At 38.0% G+C, this 18,373-nt stretch overlaps 1 protein-coding gene across 4 annotated transcripts in view; it reads right to left on the bottom strand.

Moving 5' to 3' along the window:
• The window catches only part of myom1 (myomesin 1), a 75,330-nt gene that overhangs the window by 38,522 nt on the left and 18,435 nt on the right, over window positions 1-18,373 (bottom strand). For all 4 annotated transcript variants that reach the window (XM_031903664.1, XM_031903666.1, XM_031903667.1 and 1 more), the window contains exons 6-16: window positions 17,901-17,993; window positions 15,633-15,721; window positions 15,484-15,540; window positions 15,017-15,181; window positions 11,772-11,933; window positions 5,873-6,014; window positions 3,148-3,347; window positions 2,942-2,998; window positions 2,611-2,735; window positions 1,241-1,424; window positions 119-293 (exon numbers count right to left, since the gene is read on the bottom strand). In XM_031903664.1, the coding sequence (XP_031759524.1) occupies window positions 119-293; window positions 1,241-1,424; window positions 2,611-2,735; window positions 2,942-2,998; window positions 3,148-3,347; window positions 5,873-6,014; window positions 11,772-11,933; window positions 15,017-15,181; window positions 15,484-15,540; window positions 15,633-15,721; window positions 17,901-17,993 (1,449 nt within the window). The remainder of the gene's footprint in view (window positions 1-118; window positions 294-1,240; window positions 1,425-2,610; window positions 2,736-2,941; window positions 2,999-3,147; window positions 3,348-5,872; window positions 6,015-11,771; window positions 11,934-15,016; window positions 15,182-15,483; window positions 15,541-15,632; window positions 15,722-17,900; window positions 17,994-18,373) is intronic.

Here is an 18,373-nt window from a genome sequence, read left to right as displayed (position 1 = left end):
TATAAAATGGGCAATGTGCAGCTAATGAAGTACATTGCTTACATAACATATCAGGCATATTTAAATTGTGTCCATCCTGCAACTAAGTCATAAGCAGCATCAAATGTTATTACTCTACCTTTTGCCTTTTACAGGGTTGTTGTTGCATGGTTCCCAGTGCCCAGACCCTGCAATGCTGGCTTCGATGTAATACCCAACCAATTCTCTGGCATCCTTTGATTCAGTCCATGTGACAACCACTGATGTGTCTGTGTTTCTTGTTGGTATAATGTTACTTGCAGGTGGTGGGATATCTTTAAGAAAATAATGAAACATATACACATAAAAAACACATTAAAAAGTCAAATTCTACCCCCAGCACTCTGTTCTGCTACACAGACTTCAGCTTGGTGCCCTGTCAACAAATAAATCACATAGAAATGGTGAAGCAGTGGGATTCCTAACCCAACAAGAAACATAACTATGATGTTCTCAGTTGTATTCTAGCATAACAAAATGCATAATAATAGATTTTACATAAAAATAAAATTTCTTTTATTTGCTAACTAGTACTAGGGTGTTTAAAGGAAATTGCTGATTGGTTAATATTAGCAACAGAATTTGTACAATTTAGCATCTCTATTAGTGAATTATCCCTACAGTATTTATGTGAATTGCTGCATTTTCTTAAAGCTGTCCTATGGTTGCATTATGGCAGAGTTAACTAACCAGGTGCCCTCCCAATCTTATTCAAACCCCACTCTCACCATCCTACCAACAGACCTCAGAAGGTAAACTATGAATTGTTTATCAGGGGATTGTCAACTATAAACACACAATCAAAGTGCAGTGGATGTTTTTTTGATTCCTTTATGTGTCTTGTTCACGTAATTTCTCAACCTAACATCTTTTCCTACTGGCAACAACTCTGGGGACAAACATGCTGCTTTTTAGTACTTTATTGCAAATCACTTTCATGCTGGAATTAACCAATTATAGCAAGGGAAATGTGTCAGTGACTCATAGCGAAGTGTGTTGATTAGAACATAAAAATGTTAGGTTGAGGATAATGATAAATCATTAATGGGCCTGGTTGCTTTGGTACTGTTAATATTCCAAACTTGAGAGTTGCTGAACAAAAAGCTACTAAATAATTAAAAAAAAATGAAATAAGACCAATTGCCTCAGAATATCACTGTTTACATTGTGCTGAAAGTTATCTTATGGGTGAGCTATTCCTTTAGGGTTCTGTATTACTCACCAAGCTTGTCACCTACTACAGTGGCTTCAGTAGCTTCCGAAGGCTCCCCGACTCCGGCTGAGTTACAGGAACGCACACGGAAACTGTATGATTTTCCTTCTGCCAGATCAAAAAGTGCAAAGCGTGGGGACTTCACTGGTATCTCTGTATTGACTCTTTGCCAGTTATCTATTCCAGCAACACACTGTAAATGAAATAGTGATAAAGTTTAATGAAAACAATGGAAATATAGTTCTGTTGTTCATTAAAAAAATTGCAGCTTCTTCCTAAAAGCTCAAGTCATTCTGCAGTTCAGTGCCCCAAAACATAGCACAGAGCCTACAATGTCATTGTAATGTAATACATGTTTATAAGATATTATATAAATCAACTTCCCTTTTTTTAGATATTTTTCATAAAAGCTTAGAGGGGTGTATAGCTCCTTGTTCAGCATAAGTGAATGTTTTAACTGCAAAAAAAATTTATCGTTAATTATTTATTGAGCTAAACAGGGAGACTGAATCTATTCCATGTTTGGTCCTTGCACAGATAATCAAAGGGAAAGGGAGTGGGTTGTACTGATAATTTAATTATCTACCTCATATGGACCAAAGGTGGAGTACCTTTAGATTCTCTGTTTGTCCTGTTTAACCCAAGCCCACGCCCTATTCATTGCACTCATGTTGAACAAAGGGCTCTCTACTGCAAGTGCAAGTAAGGAGAGTTTAGTGTACCCATTGCCTTTTCAGGGCAGACACTTAAGGTCCCCATACACGTTGAGATTCGCTTGCTTGGCGAGATTGCCAAGCGAGCGGATCTTCGCCCGATATCCCCACCTATGGGTGGGCAATATCGGGGAGTGTTTAGGTAAAAAAATAAATAATTTGATCGTTTGGCCCTGGGGCCAAATGATCGAATTATATTGACAGCAATGGGGCAGTCGGTTCGGGGACCGCATCAACGAGCCGATGCGGTCCCCGATCCGTCTGAATTTTCTAACCTGGCCGATCAATATCTGCCCAATGTCAGGCCAGATATCGGTTGGGCAGGCCCCTCGTTTCTGCCTCTACACGGGCCGATAAGCTGCCAAATCGGTCCAAGGGATATCGGCAGCTACAATCGGCCCCTGTATGGGGACCTTAAGGGGCAGATTTAAGATTGTGGAACTCACGCAGGATTTTGAGAAAAAAACTTTGTTGTTTGATGTATTTTTTCCCTAGCAGGCTTTTTTATGTAAAAAGTTTTCCTTATTTTAGAAAGCCTCAACTAACGAAAGGCCGAAAGGCTCAAGCAATCATAAATCTGCCCCCCCCCCCATATGGGACTCCCTTGCAGAGGTGGGGCTGGCCTGCTGAGAATTGTTGTATGAAACTCTAATAATTGTATATTACCTTTTCTACATAGTACATGACACCTTCATGGCCACGTTGACCAGGTGGCTTCCAGCTAAGCACCACATAGTTCTTGGTGGCTTCAGTAACAGTGAGATCAGTTGGGGGCCCAGGAATAACTCCCTCTGTAAAAAGAATTAGTGAAATAAAGAATAGGTCAGTGTGCAATGAAAATAGCTCAACATTTTTGCTAAAGAAGTCCTTTTATAATCAAAGGGAATATGCAAATACAGTAGTTTAACATTGCGTTTTGCAGTACTACACAAACATTTTAGGCACCAATACAGTCATTTTATCTATATATATACTGTATATATATATATATACATACCAGTAGGCTCTTCCTCTGTGACAATGATTTGCCCAGTCCATGGAGCAGAAGGGCGACCTGAAATGGAACAAAAGTAATAAATTCAGCAGGAATAATGGGACCAGTGAACATGCAGTTCAGGTGTCTCAGAGTATGCATCAATGGAACTTTTGGAATAATACATTGGCATCTAAAGAAGTATTTGTTGTATATTAAGCAAGGCTTACACTTGATTCGGGCTCTGTCAGCTGGATCCAGGGCAGCAACTGGTTCTGACACGCGGGATGGCCTGCTAATTCCAGTTTTATTTACAGCCCTCACACGAAAGATGTAGGAACGGCCCTCTATTAATCCAGTGACTGGGAAACGGGCAAACTTGACGGGTGTGTCATTACACTGGGTCCAGTGTTGGGTCCCAACTTCACATCTAAAACAGATAATACAAGACAAGTTATGACAAGACAATATACATGGCATGAATTGTGTGGATATATAATTTCCTTGAGGTTATATTTGGTATAATTTCAAATACAAGCAAGAAATATTAAGTACTGGGTTCTATAGATCATAGCACAGCCATCTAATAAAGGGGCTTACATTTTTGTGCTCCTGTTGAGCCACATCTCCAGTACAGAGAGCACAGATGTGCAAATATTTAGTTTCAAAAATCGGCCATACACTAAGATATGCTCATTTTGCAGGGTCACCAAACAATACAGCTTAATTCATATTAAGTGCAAAATACAAAAAAAGAAGTCACTCACGATTCAGTAGGTGCAAAAAACTGCCTCCATGCAGGTTTATTGGAGTAATCAGTGAGAAGGATACAGACGTTTTGGGAACCTCTCGTTCCCTTTTTCAATGTAGCATTCCAATCTACATTGAAAAAGGGTACGAGAGGTTCCTGAAACGTCTGTATCCTTCTCACTGATTACTCCAATAAGCCTGCATGGAGGCAGTTTTTTGCACCTACTAAATCGTGAGTGACTTCTTTTTTTGTATTTTGCACTTAATATGTCTATAGCCGGAAGCCACAGCTTTTAGGAATACGCACTCCAAGTTAACTTTACTATAGACTCTATTTTGGATAGCACAACCGATTTTTTCTTTTTTTTTGCAGCTTAATTCATAATGGGAGCCTGTGGGAACTTTTCAAACCTGCCTTTTGATGTCAGATATTGGACAGGCAGGCTATAGGGAGTCCTATACACAGGCCAATATTGGCATTTATCAGCCTATATATGGCCACCTTGGCAATTGTAAAAATTGCAAAAATAATTGTAGACCTGAGACAGGAAAGATTTTGGCGCCAAAATCTCCAGTTGAACAATTCTGGCTGAAATCAGCACTGACTGCATTAAGGTCTTGCAGTTCTTTGAAGCAAATTGGCATTTTTTACCTGCATTTTTTCACCAATGGAGAAAATATAATTTGTAACATTAGCCCATGGCACACTGTTTTCATAACCAGTGTTTGGCCAATCCCACAACACCTGTTGTGTTGTATGTAATGACAGGAAAGAATGATATCTGCCTGTCACCATGCACAGGAGGCATGTTTTATCTACAGAATGCAAATACTAGCATTTTTGGCCCAAATCCACCTATCTGCCCAATATCAAGCAAATATGATGTAGATCACTTGCCAAGACTTGCAAACAGTGCAACTAATAGGTACAGACAATTGCAGCAAGGAGCAACCATGTAGTCTTTTGTAGACAACCAGTAAATAATTACATAGCTGTAAAGTCAGAATAATTGTTCTATAATAAAGGGTGCCACTAGGGTGGGACAGTCTACATTGCATCTTCATTTTCCCTGACAGATCATAAACTGGGTTAAATGGGGGCAGAGATAGAGATGGAGAAAGATGAATCTGTTGCAGTTGTCATGGAAACACTGATCTAGAGTTATACTAAATTTATAAGAACATTTTACAAATAAAAAAATGGGCATAAATTAACAATCTCTGAACCCCTGCAATTATTAGGTTTTATAGGTATTATTAGCCTTAATTGAACTTCAAATTAAATAGAGACTATCTTAAGGAGTTATTTTGTGTTTTAAAAATGCTTTCTTTGCCAGAACCAATCAGGCAGCTACTGCTTTTCGGTATGATATATTTCTACTCTGTAAGGGGCACATTTACTTACTCACGAACGGGCCGAATGCATCCGATTGCGTTTTTTTCGTAATGATCGGTATTTGGCGATTTTTCGGAAAATTATCGTGACTTTTTCATTGCCATTCTGAATGTTGCGCAAAATCTGGCGATTTTTTCGTAGCATTAAAACTTGCGCGAAAAGTCGGGCCTTTTTCGTAGCCATTCCGAAAGTTGCGCAAAATGTTGCGATTTTTTCGTAGCGTTAAAACTTGCAGGGTGCCATTGAGTCCTATGGGAGGCTTCCAAAATCATGCTAAGTCTGAAAGTTTCGCCCTCCGCTTACGAGCGCTCAATACGAAAAAGTCGCGACAAGATACGAGCGAATCGTAATGGCTACGAAAGACTCGCGTTTTTTCGCGCAAGTCGTAATGGCTACGAAAAACTCGAGTTTTTTCGCGCAAATCGTATTGGTAACGAAAAAGTCGCGACAATTTCCGAAAAGTCGTAAAGGCGCCGAAAAAATCGCAAAAAATACGAAAAAGTCGCAAAATGTTCGTTTTCCAATCAGAATTTTTCCAATTCGGATTCGAATTCGTGTCTTAGTAAATCAGCCCCTAAGTGTAACAAATTATTTCAATACACAGGCTTGCCAGCCCTGCACCATTATATCCTATGAATCTGCAGCAAAGCAGTAAAGTACTAAAGCTTGCAAGGTATATGTGTTTTGTTGCCACAATAAAAACACAGAGGTGCCATCCTCTATCTAGTATGAAAGTAAGACAAGGTAATAATTGTTATTGGGCTAACCTCTGGGACTCCTGGACCTGTGCCATTTTTTTACAATCTTACCTGTCAATAAAGTATCCTAGAATGGAACTCCCACCATCAACAGCTGGCTGCTTCCATGAGATAATAACATAGTCCTTGTTAGCATCAAGACACTCCACATCCAAGGGTGCAGCAGGGGCTCCAGCTACCTCTGCTTCAGCATCTAAAATAGCAGCAGTGAAGAAACAGTTTAGTAATACTTGGGGGCATGTGGATCATTCTGGCTTTCATATTGCTATCAGGGAGAAACACACTGTTCAAAAGGATCTTAATCTTCACTCATTGGTTCACATAACAAAATATGGTTTGCTATGGGTCACTAAACCTGAAGCAGTCTTTGCATCTACAGTATTACAACATTGCTGCTGGGCCTATCCACCCAAAGCATAACTACCTATTGGAGGGCTTCGTTGGTTTACTGTTGTCCCCACCCCTCACTTTTGCTGCTTTCCCCTAAATTATTCATAAATAATACTCGTAGCAAATACAGCATATAAGGGTTTAACTATAACTCATCCGGCTGAAATGCTGAGCTATGCTTCTGCTTGCTTATTTATTTCAGAGCAAGCAAAGTCAATAGTGTTTATATCAGAACGTGCCAAATGAACATATTAGATGTCAGCCATGTATATATTTGCCAAGAAACAAAGTAAAATCCTTGGCAAAAACTGACATATTTTTAGCCCCTGCCTTGTAGCAACTATAGCTGATTGAAACAGAGAATATACCCTTAAAGGAAAAGTCACTTGGGGGTACCAAAATGTTAGGCACCCCCAAGTGACTTTAATCGCTTACCGGGTTGGTGCCCCTGTTAGGAGAAAACTGCACCAGCCCAGGGCACCTGTAGCGAGCGCTTCCTCCTTCCGTATTTCTTCTGCCGGCAAAATCCCTGGGCCAGTGCATGCGCATTAGAGTGAAAAGCGACTTTTCACTCTACTGTGCATGCGCAAGCGCGCCAACGCGGAAGAAGGAAACACTCATAGCTACCCCGGGCTGGTGCAGTTCTCTCTTAACAGGGGCACCAGCCTGGGGTACAAGGTAAGCGATTAAACACCTCCAAGTGACTTAGGCTTTCCTTCTTTAAGAAATGTAGGTACAGGTATGGGACCTGTTATCCAGAATGCTCGGGACATGGGGTTTTCTGGATAAGGGATCTTTCCGTAATTTGGATCTCCATACCTTAAGTCTGCTAAAAATCATTTAAATATTGAATAAATCCAATAAGATTGTTTTGCCTCCAATAAGGATTAATTATATCTTAGTTGGGATCAAGTACAAGGTTCTGTTTTATAATTACAGAGAAAAAGGAAATCATTTTTAAAAATTAGAATTATTTGCTTATAATGGAGTATATGGGAGATGGCCTTTCCATACTTCGGAACTTTCTGGATAACGAGTTTTCAGATAAGGGATCCCATACCTGTAGTAAAGTTGTTATTGGACATTTAAATCCAAGGTGTCTCATGACTTAACTTTTATCATTTTAACCAAAACCTTAGATTAAATGATTCCCCAGTATAAAAAAGCATTGGCAATCCACTCAGCACACGTACAAAAATGGAAAGTTAGTTGTATTGCTAAACTAGCATATGCACAAGATATAAATGGACACACGGGAGTCAGAGATACTTCCTCTTACAGAAGTGAATGCAAGTATTTCTGGCTTCCACATGAGCTATAAATGAACAGGATGGAGAACCAAATACTTGCAGTACATAGATCTTTTGAGACCTCTTTAGAGTGTTGTGTTTAAATTGATTTTTAAAACAACGGAAGGTTTAATTATTGACACAACTGATCAGTGTAAAATAAATACAGGTATCTGACCCCTTATCTGGAAACACGTTATCCAGAAAGCTCCGAATTACGGAAAGCCAGTCTCCCATAGACTCCATTTTAATCAAATAATTTAATTTTAAAACTGATTTCCTTTATCTCTGTAATGATAAAACAGTACCTTGTACTTGATCCCAACTAAGATATAAATAATCCTTATTGGATGCAAAACAATCCTATTGGGGTTAATTAATGTTTTATTGATTTTTTAGTAGCCTTAAAGTATGGAGATCCAAATTACAGAAAGACCCCTTATCCAGAATACCCTTGGTCCCAAGCATTCTGGATAACGGGTCCTATACTTGTATTGTATTTATAAGTGATTTTTATTATACACCTCCCAATAGCCATATTTGACACTACCTCAGACCCTTAGTAAGCAGCTAAAGTGAACAGGAATAATTTAGGAAACAAGTATATTGCAGAAAAATTGCAGTAATGGTGAAAGCCATTTTATAAATGGTTGTTGCTTTTAATGCTGAAAGTTTCCATAGAGTTTCACAACCTAAAATCAATACAACCTCATAACTGCAGTGGGTTTTCATGCAGAAATGCCTGGACTTCAGATGGCAAAATGAAACATATTTCATAGCTGGGCTTTTTTTACACAGTTTGATAAATAGGCCCCCTGAGTGTCATCACAGTATTGTACACTATATCACATATATCTGGTTAAAGGTGGCCATACACTGGTTGATTCTATATGGTATCTGACCAATCAGCCTGGAATCTGATCAGATGGAGATCTTTTGCCTTTGGTTTGGGCTGTCAGCAGGAAGAGGAGCTCTAACCTCTCTTCATATCCTCATCTGACTCATCATCATTGACTAGCTTGGGGCATTGGCAGATGACATTTTTTATACAAGCATGGTTTGAAGAAGTGACTATTATTAATTGTTCATAGATGTCGGCTGGGATATCATAAAACGAATTTATCAGTATGGTAATGACCTGTTTAAGATCTAGTATTTTCTGTCTCATAAATACTCCTGTTCTATGCACAGTTTATAACAGTATAAGGTGGTAATGCCACTTTTAATTGACAAGTCACCCAGTGAAGATCTGATTTATATATAGATGTAATATATAAATACTGTTTATTTCTTATAATCATGTAAGCTAGTAGGTGTGGCAGGATCAGTGTCTCTAGTGGTGTCCAAGTAGCTGGATCAGTGTCTGCAGCAACGTCCAAGTGGCTCAAATGCAAAGGATTCAATGCTTCCGTGGCAGGCAAAATTAGAAGATTTTTCAAGCATACAAGCAAATTATCAGCCTGCGCTTATACTGCCTTGTGGAGCCTTACCCTTAGTCACTGCAGTTGGAACTGGCTCAGTGCTAAAATGTTATAGCTATTATACCAGACACAAATGCCACTTCCTTGCTATAGAATGATAAGTGACTTATTCACTACTACAAAGTGAATAAAGATACACATGTGACAATTTAAATGTACTGCAATTAAGGGACAAAGAAGGTCATCTAAAAAGGTACCATTTGCTATAATTATATCATATGTTATTTTATCATACCTGTATCTAATATAAAACAGGACATTAGAGTTAACTAGAAAAGTTATTCATGATGTAACTCAATATTCATTCATGTATCATGTATGTTTTTCTATATTGACTCCTTGTAAGAAAATATGCCAGCTATGTTTACAGGTTTTCAATTATTTCACTCATAATTTGGGTTTGGGGCATAATTAGCAAATTCAGCAGTATCATTATTATAAATATTAACACATAATAATGGTCCAACACATTCCGAAGCACTTTACAATAAATTAATGTATATGCTATGGATACAGCTTACATTTAGAAATATAAGAGGTTAAAAAAGCCCTGCTCTGAAGTGCTTACATGCCTGCATGATGCTTAAAGGGATTCTGTCATGATTTTTATGGTGTACTTTTTATTTCTAAATTATACTGTTTACAGAGCAAATAATTCACTATATCATTTAAAATGTTATTCTTGAACCAACAAATGTATTTTTTGTAGTTGTAATATTGGTGTGTAGGAGCCATCTCAGTGCATTGGGCCTGAGCTTTCAGAAGGAGCCAGCGCTACACATTAAAACTGCTTTCTGGTAACCTATTGTTTCTACTCCCATGTAACTGGAGGAGTCCCAAGCCAGACTTGGATTTCTTACTATTGAGCGCTATTCTGATATCTACTGGGAGCTGCCATCTTGCCACCTTCCTATTGTTCTGCTGATTGGCTGCTGGGAGTGGGGTGATATCACTCCAACTTGCAGCTCAGCAGTAAAGTGTGGTTGAAGGGTACCAGAGCATATCACATGGCTGTGGCACCCTGGGAAATGAAGAATATGGCTAGCCCAATATGAAATTTCTAAATTAAATATAAACAAAATCTGTTTGCTTTGCATGATTCTGCTGGAGAAGCTCTATTAACTGATGTGTTTTGAAAAAAACATGTTTTCCTGTGACAGTATTCCTTTAGCTTTGTTGTCAGACATAAGCCCAAAGCAAATACAAGCAAAACGATAAAGAAGCTAAACTGTGAAACAGAACATTGTTGTAGGTGTGATCTTGCGTCATTTCATAAAAGTATTATTTTAGTGTTTAACAGCCTGAATTGAGAGTAATTAGTGCTCCCTTTTGGTTGTCCTGCTGAATTTAGCGTAGGTGCCATTCTGCATGCCTTAAATAGAGCCAAGAATCTCGTGCATGGAGTCACCCTGACGTTACCAGTGTTTCAGCTGTTGCTCTCACAGCTGGAAATGAAATGATACCGTCTCACTTACTGTAAATATGAAACCTGATATGACTATGTACAACAATTTTATAGCAAATGATTCTTTCAGATACATAATTCCATAAAGTGTCATTAATCTAAAAGAAACCATAACATTATGCGTAGAATGATTATTCATTTTTTGTAGATTTTTCAATACTAAATCTCTTTGCTTTCATCACATTTTTGTTTGTATTACCCTAAGGTTGTCTGGCAGAGTTGGAGACATTCACAGCAAAATGGGATTGCACAGTACAGGCGTGGAGTCTATTATACAGAAACCCCACTAGTCAGATAACTGTAAAATATGGCAATGCCATTTCCCATAATGTTCTATTTAAAGGGGTTGTTCACCTTTGAGTTTAATATGATGTAGAGCAGTGATCCCCAACCAGTAGCTCGTGAGCAATATGTTGCTCACCATCCCTTTTGATATTGCTCCCAGTGGCCTCAAAGGTGGCATTTTTTTAAATTTCTGGCTTGGAGGCAAGTTTTGGAAGCACACAGACCCAGTTTAAATCCAAGGAGTGCCTCCTGCAGGCCAGCAGTCCACATGGGGCTACCAAATAGCCATTCACAGTCCTTATTTGGCATCAACAAAGAACTTGTTATTTATTGAAAAAATAACATTTCAAATACCAACTGTAGAAAGAGCACAGTTGGTGTTCGAACGTCAGATATTTTTATAATAAATTTAGATTTTTTTATATATATAATTAATTCATATTCACAATACATGGCATCTCAGAAAACAGTACATTTTGCATCCAAAATTGATAATCAGCCCTATAGCTTCAGGTTCTGTAATAGATGAACCTAATTTTCTGCTTGATGATTTCCCCCTAAGCTAAGCCTGTGAATACCTGCCCAGAACACACTAAGCATGTGCAGTGCCACTGACACATATTTAAAGGCATGGAACATCCATGCATATTTTTAGCCCTTAATTCTTTAAAAATAATTTGAAGATACATGTGTCATAATATTTACAAATGTATAATTAGCAGTTAGGAACTTGTTTAGTGTCTTGTTTTAGTCATTTATTTCTAAACAAACTGAGGAAATCTGTGCGATAGGCTTAGGGGAAGGAATACATGGTGAAATATGTCACCTTTCCCATCACAGCCTTATCTGATATAGAAAGCGAGCCATGCTTCCTGCCATAGAAGTGTTATCCTATTTGGCTGAGTGTACCTCAGCTCCCAGGCAACCAATATGGTAACACCACCTATTAAAGCATACACTTTACTGTTGCTTTATGAAAAAAATACACATTACTTACAAAAAGAATAGGTTTCCTCATAAAACAAATATATATTTTTTACCTCTGACAAATACATAAGCGCTGTATTGTTCATAGTATTCGCCCATGACAGCCCGAAGGGTATATAAGCCTTCATCTTCTTTATTCAGGTGGGTAAGAGTCAGGGTCGAGTGTTCTCCGCTCCAGTGCATGTTTCTCCATTTTGAAGGAGAGAGCAGAACTCCTAGGTATTGGAAAAAAATATAATCACATGATGTAGCTTCACCAAAATGTAAAACCTAAATATGGTTATTCCTAGGGTAAGCACATTTTTTGCAAGGAAGTTAGTGCTTTCACGAGAGGTGAACAGTTTTGCTAATCTGCACTGGAATTTTGCCATGCATTTTGTTTTACAAGTAAAAACTTTTTTTCTTGTGGGGGAAAAATGTGACAAAAAAACCTACTGACACCAATGCATTTGGTAAGAGAAAAAAAACCCATTGACTTCAATGCATTCAGTACAAGAGAAAATGAGGTGAAAAAACTCCCACTGACTCCAATGGGAGTTTCACAGATTTTTTGTTGAAGCAAAACAGGGCAGTTTTACTCATCATTAGTTACTCTGTATCGGAAGAGAAGCCAATGGGCATGAAATTACCTTTTGAATAAAAGGTTAAATAATGTAAAAGAGCAATCTGTAACTGATTAAAGTACAAATAGAGACAATGGTTGCTGCTGGAGTATATAGGGCCAATGTGGCCCCACTTACTGTGAAATGTACATTTCATGAGCCTATCAGCCTATTAAGCCTATCTGGCTCAACTGAGTTTAAAAGCCTACTATAATACTTTTTTTGTGCAAAGCTGGCCTCACATGGCCTCACAAGGGGTGTCATTAGAAAGTGTTATTCTTTGTGCAGGTGTATCACTTGAATGGTTTGAGGCTAGCACTATATGTACAGTATATATACCAAGAACCATATGATAAATTGTGTGCTTGTTTCAGTAACAGGATCTCTGCACACACATATGCAGTGCCCATAAGAGGACATGACTAAGGGGCAATGAATGCTGAGAGCCACAGACAAAGAGATGTCACATCCAATTAAAAACGCACTGTGTTAATTTGCAGTAAATTCTACACCTGTCCCTCAGTGTCAGCGCCATCACAATAGCAACATCTCAGGATTGCTGCATAGAGGTCATCCTTAACTTGCCCTTTCTATTGTTTCCTATATTGGATACATTGTTACTTTATAACCTGAGACTTGATCTTATGAAATACTGACAATATTTATATATAGAGATATAGCATACTCGACCTTTAAAGGGTGCATTGCAGTATGCTCTCTCTTTTTATAGCAGTCACACAAATGTGAAGATCCATCATGTATCCTTATTTTCCATTACCATAATTTTTCATTATTGTGGACTCTCTAATAATGCATGAAAGGCAGTTCTGGTCATGGGAAACTGCATTTATTATAAGGCTGTGTTTGGAGGTACAGGTTACCTGTTATTTCAGGGATTTCTGCATGAGGCCCACTAGCTACATCTGGGCACTAAGGGGCAGATTTACTAAAACCCAACTCCATCTTTTTTTATATTTTTTGAAACCACTAATAATCGCATTTCCATGAATGTCAGACATTTATTAAAAAATCAGAAGTGAAAAGAACATGCCAGAAATTGTCACACAAAACCTAGCATTGGCTTCTACAAGATCTCAACAGGTTTTAGGTGGAGAGTATTCAGATTCAGAATTGTCGCTGAAAAAACGCATAATAAATCTGGAAACAGTTGCAAATGTTTTTCCTGTGACTTTTTCGGGGTTTGCTGCTTTGCGAAAAAGTTGTGGGTTAGTAAATGCCTCCCTAACTCTTAAATCCCACTAATATCCTTTAGCAACCACTGGAGGGCTACAGGTTAAACATGCCTGTATTTTATACCTAGAAATATTGTATAATATTGTGTTACAGCTGTTTGATGAGGATATGAAAAGCTAAGGTTCTACATCTGCAAATTTGGGGGGATATTAGTACTTACTCTACTTAGTGATATTTGGACTGATCTGAGAATTCCAAGAGAATTCAGAAACAGCTGAAGCAGGCACCTTGTTCCATATAATATGCAGGGCATCAGAAACGTAGTGCAATATTATCAATTAAATGTCCCCTACATCTAAACTGGTGAGATTTACAATTACATTTACACTTAGGCTAAGAACTGCCACAGAGCATGCCTCAACTTGCCTATGTAGCTAGTCACACCTAACGAGAGTAGCACCATCTACAGGTCACAAATAGATTGAAATTCTTTATTACTGTCTGTGTAGAAACAACCCAAGCAATATTATTATGATATTATTATTAACACGTCTCTACATATTCCACACTGATCAACGTATAAGTTCACTGGAGTTTATAACGTAAAAGGAAAAACGGTATGAAACACAGGGTGTAGGTAGTTTCTGTTTAACAAATATGCATAAATCCTTTATATAAAGGGGTATCTTTTCCAATTATACCTGCATCTTCCTCATTTTAACAATGGATTAACTGACTTTGGATACACAAGCAGGAATTGATTGATTTAACAAACACTGCGGTCAAGTGCGACTGTGATTTTGCCAGGACTTTGCACAAAATTGCAGAAAGTTGTTTGCATTTTGCATTTTCTGTGTTTGTGTGTGTTTAACAAAAAAGCAATTGCAAAAAATAAAAAAGGTCAAATAAAAATAGGTCAAATTAAGTAAATAAATAAATGAAAAAATAAAAAAAGGCCAAAACCTGTTGAAATGCCATGAATCAGATTGCACTTTTTACCTGTGACTTTATGCATTTGTGATGAACTCATTTGCCATCAAATATGTGCAAAATACAACCCCCCCCACCTTTTTTTTCTAAATAAATGAGCTCCTTGGTAGCTATGCACACGTTCTTGGCACGTGGGGTGGGTCATATCACAAACACACATCTGCTGCTCAATATAAGGCTGAACAAAAATGACCCAGCCATCACTCAGCCAGTGTTATTGCTCCAATAAATATCTGAGTGTCACAATACTGAGTTCTATTGTAATTACAAAAAACTTTAAAACCAGTGAAATATTTAATTGATGCATATTGGAATCTTGGAAATAAATGTTCTTTCATTATGTAAGGAGCTTTTGGTTAAAAGGTCAAAACATAAGGCTTATCACAACAATCACTCACTTTTGTGCATCACGGTATCTATAATGCAAATGAAACTTCCCTAGCCACGTTAGCTTTCCTGGGTGTGTTTAAAAATAAGACTTCAAATCGTAGAAAAATAGGTTATATGCTTACCATTCTTGTACCACTGAATCTCAGGTTGGAAGCGTTTGATGGTAGGATGAATGATCACTTTAGACCCCAAGCTCAGTGTCTCACCCTCTTTGCCAAATGACACTCCAAACGAGTCAACAAAATGAATGTCAAATTTGGAAGCGAAGCCGTATGGAGTGACGCTAACTGTCAAGGGCCAGATAGGCAAGAATGGAAAAATAACAATAATAATTTAAAACATTTAATTAAAAAAAATGAATAGCATATTTAATGGTATTACAGAAGGTGATGTATTGTATGCAGCAGGCTACAGCCTGCAGTTTAGTAATTCCTAGAGTATGATGAATCTGTTGTTATGTACAATTTAGAATTATTTATAAGCCTTTATTTATAAAGGAGGTAACTCATACAAACAACTCATCAAAATGTAGAGCAGCGCAATAGTTACAGTCACAACACTGTCAGAATCAAATAACTAAACAACTTACAGCTGAAGGGTGTGCTCTTGGGTGGGAAAGCACTGTCATCCAAATCCCCTTTGTACCCTGTTGGAGGCAAATTTTATATATAAATCCATTATAGAATCCAGTTTCAGGGCAGAACAATGTCAACAATGAAATGAGTCCTGCAAACCTACTCTTTACCACGAGGGAGGCATATGCTGAGTTTTCTCCTTTCACGTTCATAGCCGAGGCATGATACTGAGCTGTGTCTTCAAAGTCACACCTGTGGGGACATTTCAGGTATCATTTGTTGCTACTCACTGACTGCTTAGCAATCCAAATCAAACTTAATACTCAGACAAGGTAACAAAAATAACTTCCTTTTATTCCAGAGGCTACTGAGAGATGAAGTTTTGCAGCAACTGTGGCTATGCTTCTTAAGTAACTAGCCTTATATTGGAATTAAAGCTGCACAAATATTATTAATCATTACAGTGTGCATTAGGTCACATTTAGTGATGATCAAACCTGTCCCATTTTGGTTTGCTGAAAAATTGGCGAAACTACCGCAGAATCTGCAAGACGGTGAAAAATTTGTGAAACATGGGTGCCGTGGCCAAGGTGAAATGCGGAAATTCGCAGCTAATCCATGCCTGATGAAAAACTTCCCTCATCACTTGTCATTGTTCATTTGTGGCATCAGTGGCATAACTAGATGTTACTGGGCCCTACAGCAAATTCAATTCAGAGCCCCAAAACATTGGCCTATTCTACCAAGATATATTGAAAATGCTCATTAATTAGGCCTTACTGGGCCCTTTACAATACTGGGCCCCACTGCAATCACTGTTGTTACACCCCTGTGTGGCATAAGACAATGGGTGTCATTCCTGGTACAGGCGTATCTGCCAATCCACCTAGCCCATACTATAAACACACAACAGAGCTTATGCAGAGCATAATTAATAGTTATTATATATTTCATAGCGTGCCTTGGCTTCTGTAATAAATGCTTTCAGTTACTGGGCTTGATAAAGTCATGGATTGTATGTGCACCCTATCTTCCCAATACACTTGTATGACAGGGTAATTATCATGGCCACAGCGGCTGATTCCATCTATTTCACTCCCAGTCCCAGCTGTAAGATGTTAATTTGGCATCTGCCATGCTTTAATTTCTAAGCCATTGTCACAGATATTCCAGGAATTTATTACAGACCTATAAATAGAAGAGAAATTTGGCTGTGGCTTAGGGGGGAGGAACACTAACCACAATGACATGTAAAGCACAAAACTCTTACTAACAATAGAGAAGCTAGGGCTATAACAGCACAGTACAGCTGGGACAAGCTACTAGGTATAAACCAATATTACTGTATAATAGGATTCTATTTAATGAGACATGAAAACTCATACATATCATATATTTACATTTAATTACAGTTGTATGTATATAAACACACAAACATATATGTGTGTGTGCGCATGAATATATATGTGAATATTGATGTAGATATACTGTATGTGAATGCCGAGTGCTGGGCTATCATAAGAAGTAGAGACCTAGGCTAGCAGGAGTATTGATTTCACCTAGCAATATACATCGCTGACAGGGCTACATTTAGAGAAGGACAGAAAGCACATTTGAAATAGTCCTTCATCCTTAGAGGGGCCTCATGTTAGAAATGTCTTTGGTTTAATTAAATTGCTCTTTCCAATAAAACTAGATATTTGAAATAATTTACATTATGGGTATCTGATATTCTGCCTCCTGTTGTTGCACTACAACTGACTGCATTGCACCAATTAAAAATGTAGTGTGTCACCCTCATTTATATAATGCAGAATTTACCCCCTATGGTGACCCTGGACAAGTCCCTGGTGTCCCATCATGCTTAGTTCTCCTATACTAGCTGTTTTGCTTGCTGTAAGGGCTCGTACTCACAAGCGTTCCTTTCTGCGTTTGACTGCGGTGCATTCCTTTTATAATCTGCACTTTCTCTTTCTTACCAAACATAAGGTAGATCATTCATTCTCATTATGATCGTTGCTGCTTCTAAGAAATATTTCCAGTACTTATGTCTTTTTTTTTAATTAAAAAAGCTCAAAGTTCTAGCCCCCTGCTAAAGGAGGGATCTAACCAATGATGTATACATAGGTTTAGTTATAACTGAACCCCTATAATCATTAGAAGTAAATCACATCTTTATGAATAGTGATATTCATTTCGTTTTTGCAGCCGCTTATCCATGACTGAGTGCTTCAGGCAAGCTTGTCTTCTTCTATTATTCCTAGATATTTCCAATTACCCACTTTTCATCTATTATTAGCTTGCTTGCTACTTCTTCCAAGGTACATGACTTTACATAAATACCCAGCTCCATCTGCCACCTGCCCTTCTGTCATGAGCAAATGTCAAGCTCTACTACTTGTTGCATCTGTTACTTGTCTCTCTCACTCACTTGAAGATCTCCAGGGAGTGAATTCCATATCCACCTTCAATTTTATACTTCTCGGGATGAGCCTGATCATCTATGGGCACATTGTTTTTGTACCTGGAAAAGGAAAACATCAGAGTAATGTTATTGTGTTTATAGTGGAATTAGAATATTTTCCAGTCGTTCATTAAAATCAACTGGCTGGTTGCTATGGTAATTGGATCCTAGCAACCAGATAGCTGCTGAAATTCCAAACTGGAGCAAAAATAAAACATTTGTCTGTCTTCATCAAGTTAATTTAAAGGTGAACTATGGCTTTAACACCACCCCCTAGTCACACATATTTAAGAAGTTTAATGTTAAAGAAAACCTATACCTTTTAGAATACTTAATCAAGATATTATATCTTTATACAGATTTTATATACAGTATAGTGGTAAATATTGCCCTTTTATTTCTTTCTCCTTAGCCACCATTTAGTGATGGGCTGTGTGCTC

The sequence above is a fragment of the Xenopus tropicalis genome, chromosome 6 (genome assembly GCF_000004195.4).
Source record: "Xenopus tropicalis strain Nigerian chromosome 6, UCB_Xtro_10.0, whole genome shotgun sequence".
Classification (NCBI taxonomy): domain Eukaryota; kingdom Metazoa; phylum Chordata; class Amphibia; order Anura; family Pipidae; genus Xenopus; species Xenopus tropicalis.
This window is presented reverse-complemented; position numbering and strand designations above follow the sequence as displayed.